At 36.2% G+C, this 18,908-nt stretch overlaps 1 protein-coding gene across 4 annotated transcripts in view; it reads left to right on the top strand.

The window, feature by feature from the left end:
- Positions 1-18,908, top strand: part of VAPA (VAMP associated protein A) — a 57,601-nt gene that overhangs the window by 17,351 nt on the left and 21,342 nt on the right. For 2 of the 4 annotated variants that reach the window (XM_054723705.1, XM_008159781.3), the window contains exons 2-6: positions 2,275-2,427; positions 5,899-6,002; positions 6,463-6,543; positions 14,101-14,235; positions 18,589-18,762. In XM_054723705.1, the coding sequence (XP_054579680.1) occupies positions 2,275-2,427; positions 5,899-6,002; positions 6,463-6,543; positions 14,101-14,235; positions 18,589-18,762 (647 nt within the window). The remainder of the gene's footprint in view (positions 1-2,274; positions 2,428-5,898; positions 6,003-6,462; positions 6,544-14,100; positions 14,236-18,588; positions 18,763-18,908) is intronic. The other 2 variants (XM_054723706.1, XM_008159790.3) reach the window with 1 other exon arrangement.

The raw sequence follows: 18,908 nt of genomic DNA on the forward strand, positions 1-18,908 counted from the left end.
TATATCTTTAAGACTCCTATTTCTATTAGCAGTTTAAAATGTGTCGATAGCCAACCATTTTGTGGATGAATTCATGTGGCAAAATGGACAGATTGGTGTTTTTTTCTTTAACATGCCAATATTTGATAGAGTTGTTAATCAGCTGCTCATAAAAAATGCAAGCAGTTGGGATTAAAGAAGAAAAAAGGGTGCAAAATAATATACAAATTGAATTATTAACTTGACCATATAATTAAGTAAAGCAAACCGAAAGATTGCACTTCATATATATGGGGGTGGAGGATGGGGAGTAGGTTTACAGTTGAGTGTGGGAAACAGAGTTTATGCTTGCATTATTAGTTATTGTACTATTTTCTATATAAACAACTGTAAACCTACTTTTGTTCCACCCTGTATATTGTATACTATGTACCTTTCCCCCTAAAAGACATGCTATTTTTACATTAAAATTTTTTCTGTAACTGGTTCTCTGCCTTTATATATTTTCTTCTAATGTTCTCTCATTTCTATCTTCATAATCTCATCCTCATTCCAACTCTTTGTTAGAAAATAATTTATAACTCAAAAACTTTAAATATAGGATAAAATTATTTCCTTTCCTAGGACTTGAAATTAGTAAGTTCCTTTTAAAGACCTTGCATTTGAGATTTATTTCTTTTCCTCTCATTGCATTAGGCAGATCTGCTTGTTTTAAAAGGCATGCATATTCTTGTTAATTTAACTTTGATTTCGATTCCATGCCCAGGTTGCAGGCTCCATCCCCAGTAGGAGGTGTGCAGGAGACAGTCCATTGATGTTTCTCTCTCACATCATTTCTCTCTTTCTCCCTCTCTCATCCTTTCTCTCTAAAATCAATAAAAACATATCTTTAAAAAATGGTTTAGGATTTATTAATTCAGGCAGAACTAGATCACTTTTTTGGATTCTTTGTTTTGTAATTTTGTGTCACTTGCGAGTAGAACCAAAGCTTAAAAACTTTGTATCTAGAGTATTGGACACAGTGGTCATAATAAATACTTAACAACTATATGAGTGAGTGAATGAATCAAACTAATTGAGGTGAAGCAAGAGCACTGTTGTCATTGGATGTAGTGTCTTCAAATGTAGAGATTTTTGTAGTTGGCTCAGTAAAGAATGTTTGAAGATTGGCACCAGTTTGCAGACCATTGGAAAAATCCTGTAATGTGGTACTAGCCTACTATCCTATATAATAAAAGAGGTAATAAGCAAATTGACCCTCACACCCTCACAAGATGGCTGCTTATGACCAGGCTGGCAGGGGGTTAGTGAGGGATGACCAAATGACTGAACAGCAGACTGCGTGGGGCGACCAGGCCAGCAGGGGGGTTAGTGAGGGATGACCAAACGACGGAACAGCAGGCTGCGTGGGGCGACCAGGCCAGCAGGGGGGGTTAGTGAGGGACAACCAAATGATTGAACAGCATGCTGCATGGGGCGACCAGGCTGTCGGGGGGTGGGGGGGCTATGAGGGGCAACCAGGCCAGCAAAGGGGGGGGGGCAGTTAGGGGCACCTAGGCTGGCGGGGGGGGGGCAGTTGGGGGCAGCCAGGCCGGCAGGGGGACAGTTGGGGGTGGCCAGGCCGGCAGAGGGGACAGTTGGGGTGGCCAAGTCGTCAGAGGGGGGCAGCAACCAGGTTGGCAGGGGGGCGGGCAGTTGGGGGCGATTAGGCCGGCAGGGGGGGCAGTTGGGGGCGACCAGGCCAGCGGGGGGCGGGCAGTAAGGGGTGACCAGGGAGGCAGGCAGGTGAGCGATTAGGAGCCAGTGGTCCAGGATTGTGAGAGGATGTCCGACTGCTGGTTTAGGCCTGATCCCGGGGATTGGGCCTAAACCAGCAGTCAGACATTCCCCAAGGGGCCCCAGATTGGAGAGGGTGCAGCCTGGGCTGAGGGAACTCCTCCTTCCCCCATCCCCCTCTCCCAGTGCACAAATTCTGTGTACCGGGCCTCTAGTAAGAATACAATTGTGGACTTTATTTTATGAATTGAAACTTTCAGAATACTTTTATTTGACAGAAGTAATAAATGCTCATGTAGAAATTCCACCAAATATGGTAAAGAATGAAGAAGAAAGTAAAATTTGTAAGTCTACCACTTTGTGAGAAAAGTAGTCATTTGGTATATTTATGTACACAGATTTTAATATATATACTTTAAATAAAATTCAGCTTATATACATTTAGTTTTGAATTCTGTATGTGTGGGACAATCCAAATTAATTGTTTTCCCTTCTGTTTTTGATTTTTGAAACTTACAGGCCCCTTCACAGATGTAGTCACTACAAATCTTAAATTGCGAAATCCATCGGATAGAAAAGTATGTTTCAAAGTGAAGACTACAGCACCTCGTCGATACTGTGTGAGGCCCAACAGTGGAATTATTGACCCAGGGTTGACTGTGACTGTTTCAGGTAGCACATCATATCCAGAATTTAAACAATTTTGAATTTTATGATTATTTTTAACTTGGTTTTAATTAATAGGGTTTTATCTGGGGGAAGAAGGAAGTTTTAAAGTTATTCTGACTTTGCTTTTATTTAAATGATGTCCTGTTCTCTTAGTATATATATGCAAACAGTTGCAGAAATTTCTCACCCTTACCTGTGATGGGTGTTATATGGTCATTTTATAAGCAATTGTCAATTTAAATTTTGTATCTTTAGTTTGTATCTTTATTTCTATAGTTCATTACCATATTCTGTGCCCTTATTATTGTCTTTGAAATACTAATTTGTTTTTGTTATTGATCATTCTTATTCAGATCTCTAGCTATTGTTACATGTTATATGCAGCTATCGACGAATTCGAAATCTTTTGCTTAAAATATATAATGCCTCTTTTTGCTAATTGTATCAAATTAAATGAGCATTTCTGCTTTTCATTATAAACAGTGCCCTGCACTTGAAAACTATTTTTATTACTCCCTTTTGTGTTTACTTGTAGTCCAAGGAGTATGCCTGTTCCTTCCATATATGAATTGCTTTCCCTTGCCATGGAGTTTGTGCTGATGCCATAATTAATGCCCTCTATAAAATGTTCCTTTCTTTTCTCAGACTTTCCAAGATAGTACTTTCTAACATAGCTGAGAAATAGGAAGCAAGTATGAGAACCTCTCAGGTCTCACAAGAGACCATTTACTCTTATTTTTAGCAGTGGTTCTCAATGTTCAATGTGTGCCATAACAACACAGAGAGCAGGAACACACATGGACCCTTCAAGATCAGAATCTCTGGGGACATGGCCTAGATATATACCTTAAAAGTACACACACATGCCTGGTGTTCCTGATAAGTATTCCTAAGACATAATAATTCATTATGTTTTCTGGTTTTCAAGTCCACAATAGCAAATTACATAAAGAGCGAGAGTCTAGAGCACACCCATTAAAGTATTTAGAAGTAGGACCTGACTGCAAAGGCAGTATAGGACAAACCATAGTCAGCTAAATCCTCCCTTAGTAGCTAGAATCAAAAACTAGAGCAAGGAGGAACTAGAAAAGATGTTTTTTTGTGAGTTTTGTGGTATCGTGTCCTGAGAGAAATGCTTCCATATTTGTTCAGGTCATCAGTTCCTGGGGGAAATGGATGGGAAATAAGATAAAGCAATGACATGCATTCTGGAAGTTGCTGCCTAAATCTTCAAGCCTTTAGTTAAATTGGAAGAAAATTATTTCTACTTGTATTAAAAATAGTATTGGATGCAAACAGTTATATATCTATCCCTAGGAGTCCATAAAACTATTCAGAATGACTTTTTCTTTGAGAGTTCTAGATTGTTGAAGTTTTACTATGTTAATGTTTCTTTAAGAATTGTGTACTTCTCAAAGCATTTTCTCTCACATGAACCCCTTGTATTGAACACATGACTTATTAAAAATTCCAGACACACTATTATTTGCCCTGAGATCCCTCTCCTCCCATTAGAACTTAGCTCTTCCAATTTTCAGTGTAGTGCTTTTCCATATGAGGAGTTACTCAAGCTAAACTTCTTCCAGTAACTTTCCCTGATTGACTGTCTGTACTTACATACTCATCCCCCCCAACACTTTTTATATATACTAGTGTCCCGGTGCATGAAATTTGTGCATGGGGCGGGGGGGGGGGGGGTGTCCCTCAGCCCGGCCTGCACCCTCTCCAATCTGGGACCCCTTGGGGGATGTCCGACTGCTGTGATCGGGCCTATACCGGCAGTCGGACATCCCTCACAATCCTGGACCCGCTGGCTCCTAACCGCTTACCTGCCTGCCTAATCTCCCCTAACCACTCTGCCTGCCAGCCTGATCACCCCCAACTGCCCGCCGGCCTGATCGCCTCCAACTGCCCCCCCTTGCCAGCCTGCTTGCCCTCAACTGCCCCCTTCTGCTGGCCTGCTCGCTCCTAACCGGCTCTGCCTCAGCCCCGCCTCCATGGCTTTGTCCAGAAGGTCTCCCAGAAGGTCTCCCGGTCTAATTAGCATATTACCCTTTTATTAGTATAGATATTTTAAGATTGTCTTTCTCTTGTTATTTGCAGCCTTAGTGTATATTTGTCATAAAATCAGTCATGTTTAAAGTTATCTTTTTGTCTAGTTCCTAGTGACTAGCCTGTAATGATTGCTCAGTGAAGAGTATTAATGGAAATTTATTGTGCTTTATTTGGATTCTGGTTATTTATCCTGTGCATTTTCTGCTTTGGTCTATAAAAATTTTTTTTGAACCATGATGGAAGTTGATGGACCTCTCAGATATAGCTTAGAAATAAGATTTGCTTATATAATTTATATTTCTAATGTTTGCTTAATTGCATTTGTCTTTCTGAAAGTATTGAAATGCATATACTGGTATATCTTAGAAATAATCTAAATATTAGTGGGAGAATAATTTTCCACAGTACTACATATATATTTTATATAATTGCTGATACATTCATTATTAGATTCATATTATATAATTTAACATGACTTAGAACCACAAGGAGTCTCTAAAAACCCCTCTTATAGGCTAGGCTACTAACAATCATAAATGCTTAGGAAAATGTTGAATATAATTATTTGAATGCTAGAAAAATTCTAGGAATCATGAGACCATCATGAGACCTTGTATACTTTGTTTTCTTAGAATCAGATTTAAACAAATTGATAAACTCCTTGAAAGGGTGTTTATTTAAAATCTATTTTTAGCCCTGGCCGGGTGACTTGGTTGTTGGTTTGATTCCTGGTCAGGGCACGTACCTAGGTTGTGGGTTCGATCTTTGGTTGGGGCGAGTATGGGAGGCAACCTATCGATGTTTCTTTCTCACATCTATGTTTCTCTTTTTCTCTCCCCCCCCCCCCCCCCCGCTTTCTCTAAAATCAATAAAAACATATCCTCTGGTAAGGATTAAAAAAAAATCAATTAAAACATTAGTTATATTAGAATACTAATAATACATGGTAGTGAGTTTTTAAGTTACTTAGAATTTCTCCTTTAAATAATCCAGTTGTCTAATTTTAAGAGATATTATCCCTACTAAAATGGAAGCCTAAATTTATAACTAGTTTTAATAGAAAATTTACTAGATTTAATCCAAGCTTGCAGGCATGAAAATACTTAACCTTGGCAAAGTTTTGAAAACTTTCCCAAACATAAGTTTACAGGGACAGTCATAAATTTGATACTTATTTTTTAAATAGCCATTTATTTATTTTGTAGGTTGTTAAAGATTTAGCAAATCAGAAAGGTGTAAAATTTAAAAATAATTGTAAAATATAAAGTTGATTCTGGATCCTAAATGTAAGTAATCTAGTGTTTGTTTCTTGAAGCCTTCCTTGTTTTCTTTAAATTTGCACATTAGTGAATCAGGTAATACGAATAAGAAGCAAACAAATGCAGAAGACAATGTAATGTGTCCTTTCTTTTTATTTAGTAATGCTACAACCTTTTGACTATGATCCTAATGAAAAGAGTAAACACAAGTTTATGGTACAGACAATTTTTGCTCCACCAAACATTTCAGATATGGAAGCTGTGGTAAGTATAGAACTTGAGCAGAATTTATTTTGGGGAACGTTGTTTAAACTGGGGGTTTAGTTACTAGTTGAGAAATCTAATTTAAAAAAATCTATAAGTCTATTACAGATAATCCTACCTGTAACAAAGAAAGAATTTTGAAATAGTATTTTTTAGAAACAATTTAGAAATGCTCCCAAGAAGAAAGTCCTGTAATCTCTATAGAGATATTAGTGGTGTGATTTCAATGGATGGTGATAGTAGCTCTTCTTAGAATTATTCAGAAATTTCTGTGGCATTGCCAGATAATTATGGCATGGTGGTCAATACAGAGGGCAATGCAGTATTGCATCTTGGCTGAGCCAAAGACAGCACTCCTGTTCTAAGCAGCTACACTAATCTTTTAGTTGTCCCTTGAGGTGAAACCTACTTGTCACAGTCATATCTCTTCTGTCTCATGTTTGGTTTTATTTGTTTTTAGTGGAAAGAGGCAAAACCTGACGAATTAATGGATTCTAAATTGAGATGTGTTTTTGAAATGCCCAATGAAAATGATAAATTGGTAAGTAAGAAAATCAGAAGCTATTAACAAGCTCTCAGTTCCTTTGAGATTAATTTTCCTTTTGTTTTGACCTTTGTGAGGTATGTAGTAATGGCTATTCCACTTTATAAGAGTCAGTATTTAGTTTAAAAAACAACTTGAAATGCTCTTTTCATTTTAATAATGTTTGTTCAAGAAGAAAAATACTTTTACATTGAAGCTGTATGATGGAGAAGAACCATTTAATTCTACCAAAATTTTTCCACTTACACGATTTAAAGTTCTTTTTAGAATTGAGGCATTTGTATACATAAATATAATTAAGTAACAGATGTAAACCACTTTTTGGCAACTATAAACCAGCAACCTGAGTATAAAACGTTTAGTTTACATGGACAAAGTTTATTCCAAGTTTGGCTATTCCTGAGTATTTTGCTTATTACTGATTTTGGTCAAAATCCATTTGATTTTTCTTTTTTTCTTACTGTAAGTTGTTTATTGTTAGATAATTTATAAATATCTTGCTGTCTTGAATCTGACTTTATTCTTTAACATAAGTAATTTTTATGTTGCTTTTTGATTAGTGTGAGGTAAATATAATTTGGGGGACTGAGGGATATATGTGTGTAGTTTAAAAAGTCTGAATGTATAGAATGGTTGTGGTCACCTTTTGTGTTCCCCTTCTGAAATGTAAATTTGAACCTATCTGTGATTGTAGGGGGCTTGAAAGGTAAGTTGGGGTTTTTCTTTTTTTTGGGGGGGGGGGGATGACTTAATGTATAAAATAATATGAGTAAATAGAATTGTTTGTCACAATTAGGTTGCAATCTGATAGGACTATTGCCTTGATTTGGAGGCTCTTTGCCCTGTTGATAAGTAAACTTGCAGATTAAATACATAGGCTCGATTATTTTGTTACTCTTTTACTTTAGGTGGAAATGAAAAAATCTCTGAATGTTGATTAGGTGTTGATCAAATTATTTATTTTGTTTTAAAATGCCTTTTAAAAGGGATTTTGGGGTATTTACCTGAAACAAAAAACATGAATGCATATATTCTTACTGGAGAGTGGGGTTAGCATGTTTATGCTTTCCTTTTGGAATTTATTTTCTCTTTGCCTAGGCTGCCAGCAAGCCAATAATTTGCAAAATTCTTTTCATTTTATTTTTTTCCAGTTTTGAGATATAATTGACATACATCACTGTATAAATTTAAGCATAATGACTGACTTGTATATATTGTGAAATGATTGCCACATTAAGCTTAGTTACCATTCATTATCTCATACAAATGCAAAAAGAAAGTTTTTTTTCCTTATAAGAACTCTTAGGATTTACTTTCTTAACAATTTTCAAATATACCATGTAGTAGTGTTAACTATAGTCACTATGATGTACATTATATCCCCAATTCTTATCTTACAATGGAAGTTTGAATATTTTTTGAACAAGTCCCCCTTCCCATTTCCCACCTCTAGTAACCACAAATCTGATCTCTTTTTCTATGAGTTTATTTTTATGAATTCACATATAAGTGAGATCATACAGTATTTGTCTACCTCTCTTATTTTACTTAGCATAATGTCCTCAGGGTCCATCCATGTTGTTGCAAATAGCAAGATTTACTTCTTTTTGTTGTTGTTTTATGGCTGAATAATATTCTATAATGTGTAGATACACCACAACTTTTTATCCATTTTTCTATCAACGACCACTTAGGTTATTTTCATGTCTTTGCTTCGATAGATAATGTTATATAAACATGGGGGTGCAGATATCTCTTTGACGTACTGCTTTTGTTTCCTTCTGATATAGTCCAAAAAGTGAAATTCTGTGGAATATGGGTTGACTTATTTTAAAAACATGTTTGGATATTTTCTCAATATATATGTTATTTTTTTAACAATCTCTCTATATAAAAGCCTAAGTGACCAGCTGACCGTTCGACTGGTAGCTATGATGCGCTCTGACCACCAGGGGGCAGATGCTCAACGCACAGGCATGGAAACATGGAACAGACTGATGAATCTCAGAGTGGGGAGGGAGAGGGCAGGAAGAGATTAACCAAAGATCTCATATGCATACTAGAGGGCTGTTGCACGTGCATCAGTGGGGTTATGGCCTGCGGGGATTGGGCCGAAATCGGCAGTCTGATATCCCCCAGGGGGTCCTGGATTGCGAGAGGGCTCAGGCCAGACCAAGGGACCCCACTGGTGCACGAATTTGTGCACTGGACCTCTAGTCATTTAATAAACTTAGAGCTGTCTTTCATCTGGACTTCTGTTATGCTCTGAATAGCAGAAAAATTGAGATTATAGTGTGAAATGGGTTGGAAGTCAAGTATTTGATACTGCTGATCAAGAGTAGTTTTCACTGCTTTGGAAACCAAACCAGAAGTTGATGGAAATGATAGTTGATCCTAGCTATTTAATCTTATAGAGCAGAGTAGGAGATATATCTACATATAGGTGTAGCCCATAGTAAACCAAGAAAGCGGTTTTGGATCTGCTAAAGGCCTTGAATAAAGACTGAATGTAGTCCCCAGAGTCCCACACCATGGAACATGAGCAGAAGTAGTTTGTTCCTGGAACATTTTTAGACCAGGTATTTTTAATAACCCAAAATCTGTTCAGTAATTTCAGAGTACTCCAGAGAATATCTGATTTTGAGCCTGGATGAACTAGCTGCAGATTGTATTTGCACTAACTGAGCTACTTGGACTTGAGGTACAGTTATTGACTGGTTAAGTTGTAGGGAATATTTATTGAAGATAATGTTTTATTAATATTTTATTTTAACCCTTAGAATAGTATACAGTACAATGAATCCCTATGAACCTATGGCCAGTTTTAACAGTTACCAGTTTATTGTTAATCTTATATAAATCTTCACTACTTCCCATCTCACATTGTTTTAAGGCAAATTCCAGATGTGATATAGTTGCATCTATAACTATTTCAGTATGTATCATTCAAGTACAAGGGCTTTAATTAATAAAAGGGAAAACAGTTTAATGACAAGACTACCATCAAGCCTTTAAGCTTAACACATTGCGGGACGGATCACAAGAATTCTTGCTTTGTATTACACAGGGTTTTACAAAGTATCATACTTTAAAAAGATATTAGCTTGTAAGAACATGTAATAAATAACTTCAAATGCAATGGGTATTTCATTTTAAAGCGTGCCTTTAATATTTATGTAAAACATTTTTTGTACTCATTCAATAGAAACTTATCTGGCCACTGGGTAAAGCTAGCAATGAAACTCCTGGTCCGCAATGTGTTAATATGTTATTAATATCAAACAATGCAGGCAGCGTTCAAATTAATCTCACAAATGCATTTAAAATTTTTGTCAGTTTGTTGGAATTGATTTAAAAATAAAGTCCAGATACTGCTGTTGGATATGTTTCTTAAATCTTTTAATCAATAGGCTTCCTCTCTGTTTTTCTCTTGCAAATTATTAAAGAAACTGAGTTTGTCCTATTCACTTTTCCCTACAGACTAGATTTTGCTGATTGCATCCTTGTGATGTCATTTAACTTTTCTGTCTTCATATTTCCTGTAATTGGATCTAGAGGCTTGATTAAATTGAGATTTAGTTTTTGCTGGTGGGGAGAGGCAAAGACAACTTTGCAAGTAGGGACATACTTTCTTAAGGAGGCTCATAATGTCTTTTGTTGTGTTTGCGAACTTAGCAGCCATTGGTGGGCAACATGCATATGAGTGATTTTCAGCCAGGGGTTGATTTGCCCCCCAGGGGACATTTTTCAAAGTCTGGAGACAGTTTTGGATGTCACAATTAGCTGAGAGGAGTGGTCTGTAGGGAGAGGCCAGGGATGCTGCTTAATGTCCTAACAATGCATAGGATAGCCCCCGCAATGAAGAATTATCAGGCCCAAAATGTCAAAAGTTGAAATTAAAAAAATACATGGTTTAGGTCTATTCATTAAAGTTTGCATAATAGTGATATTTTGTCATTTCTGCTTCTTTATATTAGTAGAGTGCCTGTATAGAGAGAAACTTGTGCCCAAATAATATTTGGTTATTCATTCAGCCATAGTTTGTAAAGGCAGGATAAATGCTCAAGTCTTTCTCTTCAGTTACAGGCTTTCAAAAAGTGAGTTGTTCATAAGTGTCCCTCTGATATGATGTACAGTCAGGCAGCCTCCCTTGCTCCTTCAAGGCCTTCCTCCCTCTTTTTCTGTCTTGTTATAAACTTCAGCATATCTGTGTTTCAACTCCTTGCAGTTACTGTCATTATTAGTGCTCAGATTGGCTAGTAGGAACCTCATCAGATTGGTTCCCGAGTCCTTTTTACCTTAGTATTTGATAATTTCCTTGATGTCTAATATGACAAAACCTAGACCTGGAATCAGCCATTTCTTCAAGAAGCTTTGGCTTCTTTCAGTGGGAGAGGGTATTTCAAGACCCTAATTTGGGCACTGGGATAAGACATCCCCCGAGGGCTCCTGGACTTCGAAAGGCCACAGGCCAGGCTGAGAGACACCCCCCCTCCCTCCCCGCCCCCCCAAGTGCACAAATTTCATCCACTGGGCCTCTAGTTATTGATAAAAGCTGAATTCTGACTTATACAAATTGATTAAAGGTGCCATTCCCCTAATCAAGAAAAATATATTTCTAAATGTGCAAGATTAACAAAAATGTTAAAAATATATTTTTTAGTTTTATAGTATGACTAGAGGCCTGAAATTTGTGTACGGGCGGAGGGGTGTGGGTGTGTGTCCCTCAGCCCAGCCCAGCCCTCTCCAATCTGAGACATCCCTCTCTCAATCCAGGACTGCTGGCTCCCAACCACTCGCCTGCCTGCCTGCCTGCCTGCCTGCCTGATTGCCCCTAACCACTCCCCTGCCAGCCTGATCGACGCCTAACTGCTCCCTTGCTGGCCCAGTTGCCCCTAACTGCCCTACCCTGCCAGCCTAGTCACCCTTAACTGCCCTTTCCTGCCGGTCAGGTCGCCCCTAACTGCCCTCCCCTGCTGGCCTGATTGTCCCTAACTGCCCTCCCCTGCCGGCCTGGTTGCCCCTAACTGTCCTCCCCTGCAGGCCTGGTTGCCCCCAGCTGCCCTCCCCTGCTGGCCCAGTCACCCCTAACTGCCCTTCTTTGCAGGCCTGGTCCCTCTCAACTGCCCTCCCCTGCTGGCCATTTTGTGGTGGCCATCTTGTTGGAGTGATGGTCAATTTGCATATTACCTCTTTATTATATAGGATTGCTTTATAGTGAATTACTTGATATTGACCTTTATTCTTTTTTGTTTTGTTTATTTGTACCGTATTTTCCGGCGTATAAGATGACTTTTTAACCCAGGAAAATCTTCTATACGCCCAGTCATCTTATTCGCCAGAAAATACGGTAATATGTTGTAAAAAAAAGGTATGTTAATTGAAACAGAATTCAGTTTATTTTGTGACAACTGCAGGTTTAATATACCAATAAACTCTTTCAGGATGGCATATTTAGTGTTCAGAGCACTGGAGAAGTCCATATTCAGTTAGTGGTTTCTTACCCATTTATTTTAGAGTTGTTCATCAGAATTTAGGATCTGAAATTTAGTTAGTATATCCAAATTAGATAGATATACAGTAGCTATCATAGTTGCTAATACTTTTTTCTCAAAGTTGGTGTAGTGAGCAGGTCTTATACTTTACCATTTTGTTTATGTTAAGCACCCATCCCACTCTCAAACCTGTCTCTGCCTGCAGCTCCTTGCCCACCTTCCTGTACCCCCCACCTCCCTTCCAATAAGTAGATAGGCATTTAATTGAAGTGTATTATATATCTGTTTGAAGATATGGATCTTTTTAGGTATGCTATTCTTGGACATATGCATGTTCTAAAAACATTGGAAAAGGCTATGTTATTTCATTGATTTTTGTCAGTTCTTTTAAGACTTTGATATCAATTATATAAATGTTGAAGTTTTATGATCAATATTGTAGAATAAAAAAGGTGCCAGCTTTAGAAGTATAGTGTTTGAGTCCATGTTTTTATTTTTATAGTTTAAAGAAGTTATTTTTTTTTAACAGAACAATTCTAATTTATGTGAACCATCCTCAGAATGTGGGCTTCTTTTTGGGCAATAGCTGTCTAATTTGGATCATAGATAGAGTTACCTAGGAATTCAAGGACCCTTTGGTTTTGGAATAAAAGAAGGTACTATTAATAATTATCCCTGGATAACAGGTATTAGCTAATACTGCCTTTAAGCACACTGACATATGTGGTCTCCCTAGTCCTACGGAACAGCAGGTCTTCGACTGGATTTATTTCAGTAAATTAATGGCCCATTGGAGTTCAGTTGAGTTATGTTCAGTGCTCATACTGAGAACCATCCAGCATGGTTCTTGGGTTGTAGATAACAGGAGGCAGATGATACTAAAACATTGACTATTCTATATTTTATAAAGTGGGGCTTTCTGAATTATTAGCTCTTTTCAGTTACTGTCAACTCTGTATTAAATCTAATGTCCAGTTAGTAGTAGTGTTTTTTTCAGGATTGAATGTGTCTTTAGTAAACTCCTTTTGTTTTGTTATCATGTTTATCACCTATTCAATTCTTCGGGTTCAATTCTTTTTTTTTTTTTTTAGACATAACTTTACTTAACATTTTCCCAATTTTAAGAGATGTATTGGATTTTGTTTATGCCCTATATATAAAACATCTGTTAATGACATTTTCTAGGAAAAAACAATGATTTGTCTTAATGAAGAATGAAAGGCTGTCAAGAAAAGGTCATTTCAGGGGACTTTATGTATAGACATTTTATGAATAAATAACACATTATTTTCTATTGAGACAAAGAACAGATTGGAGACAGTGCATTATTAAGTAAGATAGAGTTCTCTTAGTTATTATATACAATGACCTAATTACCAATAAGTTATTATTTCAGAGTCTGTTCTAACTTTTTTTTGGGCAATATTTTTATCTGTATGAGGGAAATTTGAGAAGATAAGAGAATGGAGGTAATGATATAATGGAATGTTATGTGCATTTTAAATTTATTTATCGGTCCCGGGAGAGAGGGAGAGGTGTGTGTGTGTGTGTGTGCGTGTATTTGGGGGGAGGGGTGGTATCATTAAGTACAGGAGAGGTTTATAAGTCACTTAGTTTTTTAACTTCAAGGGGAAAAATTCATTTAACTTAAAAAATTGTTCAGGTTGAATATTATCAAAGGTAAGAAAATATGAAGTGTTTGTTGTTTAGATATTGACAAGTATTGATCAGTAAAATTCAGAGCCACAAAGTTAGAAGGTAATTCATTTTTTAAGACACTATGAGGCTAGCATAAATTTAATAAGGTTTATACATTTAATTTGTAAACAGAATACAAATTGATGATAGCTAATTTTGTTTGCGAAGTAATTTTAAAAGTTCATAGTTAACATAGTTATTATCTATTACTATTATTTCTTATGTATAACAACACCTTTTTATAGAATAAAATGTGAATGTTTTAGAGCCTAATGATTTCTGTGTTAGTCATTCCCAATACCATGCAGGAGAACCCAGACTTTGGTGTGAATCTGAGAATATGTTTCCCATGCCACCTCAGGGTATAACTCCACCAGGGACTGCTCCAGCTGTCACTTCAATAAGCATCATCAACAAGCCAGTTGCAACTCCTGCCAGTTATAGCATGAAGAATGACCCCAGGGGACTCAGTGTGTTCAAACAGGAGAAGCAGAAGGTTTGTTTTAGGGAGTTAACAGACATAGGAGTCTACTAGTTTTACTGGCTATGTTAATGTAAGTTACCATGCGTGGTATTGTGAGTGTATTATGTGAAATAAATAGAATTGAACTTTTCAACTATGTTTAAAATTACTGAACCACAGTTCACTTAAAAATCATGAACACAGATTATTCTCTTTAATGCACACAGATTATTATTAAATTTATTAATTTAACACTTAATAAGATCTCAGTAGTGAGCAGGATAAATGTAAGTTTGAACATTAATATGAAATTGCTATGATTTTTCCTGTCACTGAGATTTTGGGAGCATCCTCTAAAAAGGGAGTTAGGTGCATATCGCAATAGACTAGCAGGTGTGGCAGTCAAGGTAGGAGCTGGCAAACATTGATTTCCAGGCAAGTACTTGTGTTTATATATATTTTTAAAAAGTGAAATTATTTTATGTTTGTTATCAAATACAAATAATAGTAACGCCTTTTTAATTATCATGATTATTTACAAATGCCCCATGGTAGGAGAATTTGTGGTATAAGCCCTAAAGAGCTTAGGTCATACTTGAATTTATTAATGTCTTCGTGTGTGTGTGTGTGTGTGTGTGTGTGTGTATGTGTGTGTGTGTATGTGTGTGTGTGTGTGGACTTGCAGGTAGTGTAATGGTTGTTGTGTGATTCCTTCAGCATTTCTTGCTTATTGGAAACCCCAGGAACCCCACAGTGAATAGGTTTCTTATACTTTGATTTGGCTTTGCAGAGAATATGTTTGGCTTAAAAACATCTGATCCTGCCCTTGGCTGTGTAGCTCAGTTGGATGGAGCATTGTCCTGTACACCAAAAAGTTGGGGTTTGGATCCCTGGTCAGGATGCCTAGGGGAGCCAACTAATTGGTCTTTCACATCACTATTTCTCTCACTCCCCTTTCCTCTCTCTCTAAAAATCAATAAACATATCCTCAGGTGAGGATTTAAAATTTGTTTTAAATGATCCTTTATGTAAATTCATCATCATCAGTTATTGATGAACCTAGAGTAACAGAATTGGTTGTTTAGAGTGAAAGTAAATCTTCAGTAATCTTATTATTCAGATACTGTCTTTTCCGAGGGTATGACCTTAATTATTGCCTCTGAACAGTTTGATGCCTTAGCTCTAGGCTTTAGCTTTTATATATTTACACCCCTTACTCATAATAGTCACAAGAATGAAGTCGCATATTTACATTCTTTAGCTCCCCTGTCCTTCCCAAGACTTCATTGCAAAAGCTACTTTGCCTTATATTTTATCTTTCTCAAATTCCAATTCCTATCTCATTTTTGTCTAATTACCCCAATAGGAATTACTTAGAATATTGGAACTGAAAGTTGTTAAAAAAAATACTTAAGTAAATTCATTTCACAGATGGAGAAGGGATTACTGCAGATAGGCTAAATAATATAAAACAGTGGTAAAAGTACAAGGTAGTGTACATTTTCTTAATTGATATTATGGCCTTGATTTTTTAGTTTATTCTAAGTTACAGCATTAAATAAAATGTTAATGTAATGTTACTGTTCATCAATTTCCTAAGTGTTGCAGCATGTTGTTGAATCCCTCTAGTTTGCCTTTTTCATGGTTCTCAGAACAACCACTCTCCACTTTCTGGACCAGTCTGAAGCAACTCTCAAGAACAAGCTGTTTTCCTGGAGCCAAACCTCACTAATGGAGCTCCTGAATGGAAGCATATATTTAAAGTCACAGCAGCCTTAGTGTTTCCCATCAGGCTCTTCAGATTGTTACTACATGAACGACTCAGCCCACCCCTCCTTTTAATCCCCAACTAAGTTAGGTTATATATGCTTATATTTCAAATATACATAAATAAATTAGATTTCTTTGCATCTCTTATGTATGTTGACTGGTTTGTAGGGGCCCTAAATAGTACATGATACAATTGTACTCCATGTAACTTGTTCCATGACTGACTTGGCTCACTCTTGAAATGTGTTTAAGCTTCACTATATCTGTTGCATTCCTAGTCTTATGTTTATGCTGCACAAGTTGGTTATGACATTTCTTCTTTAAGTTATAAAAGCAATATAACAACATTAAGGAAAATTTCAATAGAAAAGGAAATCTAATTCTGCCACTGTAAGGAGATATTTATTGACATGTTACTTAAATCCCAAAGAGCGGGAGCTACCCATTAAATGTCTGAGTGAAATGTTCAAGTAATTTTGGTAAAGCACAGGATAGAATATTTAATGACATATGTTGTCATTTAAAATAAAAAAGATATGCATATGATTGAATAAAGAAAGATTAAAATTTTATGAAAAAATATTGGAAGATAGCATAAATAATAGTTGGGTTGATGAGATAATGGGAGGTAATTTCCTCTCAATTCTAAATTTTCTAAAATTTCAAGAATTTATTTAAAAATAAAAATCCAATTGTGAAGAGTTTGATAATTCCTCATAATTTTTTTTCTCTTCACTTGTTGGCCTCATGAATCTCCTTTTAATTTTTTAGGCAATTTTTTGGTTTGAGCATGATATTTTTTTGCCAATTCTTAACCAAAACCTAAAGATTTCTCAGTTGCGATATTTTTGACTATTGCCGTTTTTACAGAGGAAGGCAACATGCCACCCTCGTTTTCAGAAGTTGGACTTGTTGTAGTTTGGAATTTGAACACACTAGAAAAATCATTTTAAAATATAATTACTGTTAAGGAAACAAATAGGAAATAATATGGGTGGAGAGCAAAATAGATCTGAAACATTTTTTATAATAGAGATCGGATTAGTTGGGGATAGGGAAGGATAGGGTGAAGAACAAGAGAGCGAGCAAGAGAAAAACTCAGAAGAAAATTAAAGTAGTCTTCTTAAAATAATCATTCACAACTGAAGTTTCTAAGAAAAATGGAAAAAATCCAGGTCAAATACTATATAATGTACATTACAGCCTCATTATAACAATGTTTTACGTGGATTTAGGCATAATGATCAAATCACGTCCCTTTCATAAGAAAATTCTAGTTTTGCCCCTTGAACAATTTATTTGCACTTAATATAATTAATTCAGGAGCTGGGATGATTTGATAGGGATGTAATCTGTAATTAAAATCTTAATGAGTACTGTGGAATGCCATAAAGTTGATTTGGAAATATTTTTGTTACAAGTTTATAAAGTTAATAAAACAGTTTATATATTTTTATCTAAAATTAAATTTTAAGCAAGTAAAATTTTAATTAAAAAGATGACTAGCACTAATATTGTTATGTTGTAGTGATAAGAAATAATGTTAGGATTGAAGGATACAGAGCCACTTTAGATCACAGGCTCAGGAGTACTTAGGTACTGCTTTAGATATTTACCTTCATGCTTTTGCCACTAGTTTCAAATGGATAAGTGTTGGTAAGAATTAAGATTTTGGGGGCTCATAGTTTTAAAAGTGTCTAAGTACTGTGATTCCATATTGAATTTGGTGAATTGAAACAGTGATACTAATTATTTGAAAGAATCATTTATGTTTGAGTTTAAGATCATGGGATTAACTCCCTTCCTCTTTTTTTTGTTTTGTTTTTTTGTTGTTGCCATGATATGTTTGTGTTCAGTATCTCCCCTTGAAGGTTTATATCCTTAAGTCATTTTCCCTCCTTTAATTGAAGTTAGGTTTTTTAAAAAAAATTATTTTTATTGTTGAAAGTATTAAAAATGTCTCCCCCCTATTGATCCCCTCCACCCTGTTCCTCCTCCTTCCCCAGGCCTTCACCACACTTTAGTCTGTCCATGGGTTATGCATATAAGTTTTTTGGTGAAGTTAGGTTTTTAAATGTTTTTCTTAGTTTCCTAATTTTATTGGAATGATTACGATGATATTCCCCCTATCCTCCCAGAAACTCATTTGAATTGCAGAATCAGAGCACTGAAAATGACCTTCCTATTTGCTTGTCATCATTCAACATACTTGCACTGAATAACTACTGTTGGTCAAAGTGTTGGGTTAAGGGGTAAATACAAAGAGAAATGACTCTTGCTCTTCCAGCTTTTGGAGTATTGTAGGAAAGAACATAAAAAATACATTGTTATGATATATGATAAGTGCTTTGGTAGAGGTAAGTGCAAAGGGTTATGGGAGTAGAGGAGGGAGTGGGCTTATTTTCTTATCTAACTGCTAACATTTACTGATTTAGTCCTTCTAAAATTGATCACAGGTGACCATAACATTCGCCATCAAAAAAATTCTTAATTGAAAATTGTCAAAACTTTTAAGTAATTATTTTGAAAAGAAGTTGGTGGAGCTTAAATTTTATTTGTTTAAAACCAGTAGAGATTTGGTCAGTTAAAAAAATTTCCACTGTCTTTGTAACACAGAATGATATGGAACCTAGCAAAGCTGTTCCACTGAATGCATCTAAACAAGATGGACCCATGCCAAAACCACATAGTGTTTCACTCAATGACACTGAAACAAGGAAACTCATGGAAGAATGTAAAAGACTTCAGGCAGAAGTGATGAAGCTATCAGAAGAAAATCGATACCTGAGAGTAAGTTGTTTTTTGAAAATAAGTTGATTTAAATGAAGGCATAGGATATGTGAATATTATTAGGCCATCTTATCTATCAGTTTTTAAATTTATCTTTGGTTAATCCCCCCCCCTTTTTTCCCCCAATTGTGATTATGTCCTGTCCT

Source organism: Eptesicus fuscus, chromosome 12 (assembly GCF_027574615.1).
Source record: "Eptesicus fuscus isolate TK198812 chromosome 12, DD_ASM_mEF_20220401, whole genome shotgun sequence".
In the NCBI taxonomy this organism is placed as follows: Eukaryota; Metazoa; Chordata; class Mammalia; order Chiroptera; family Vespertilionidae; genus Eptesicus; species Eptesicus fuscus.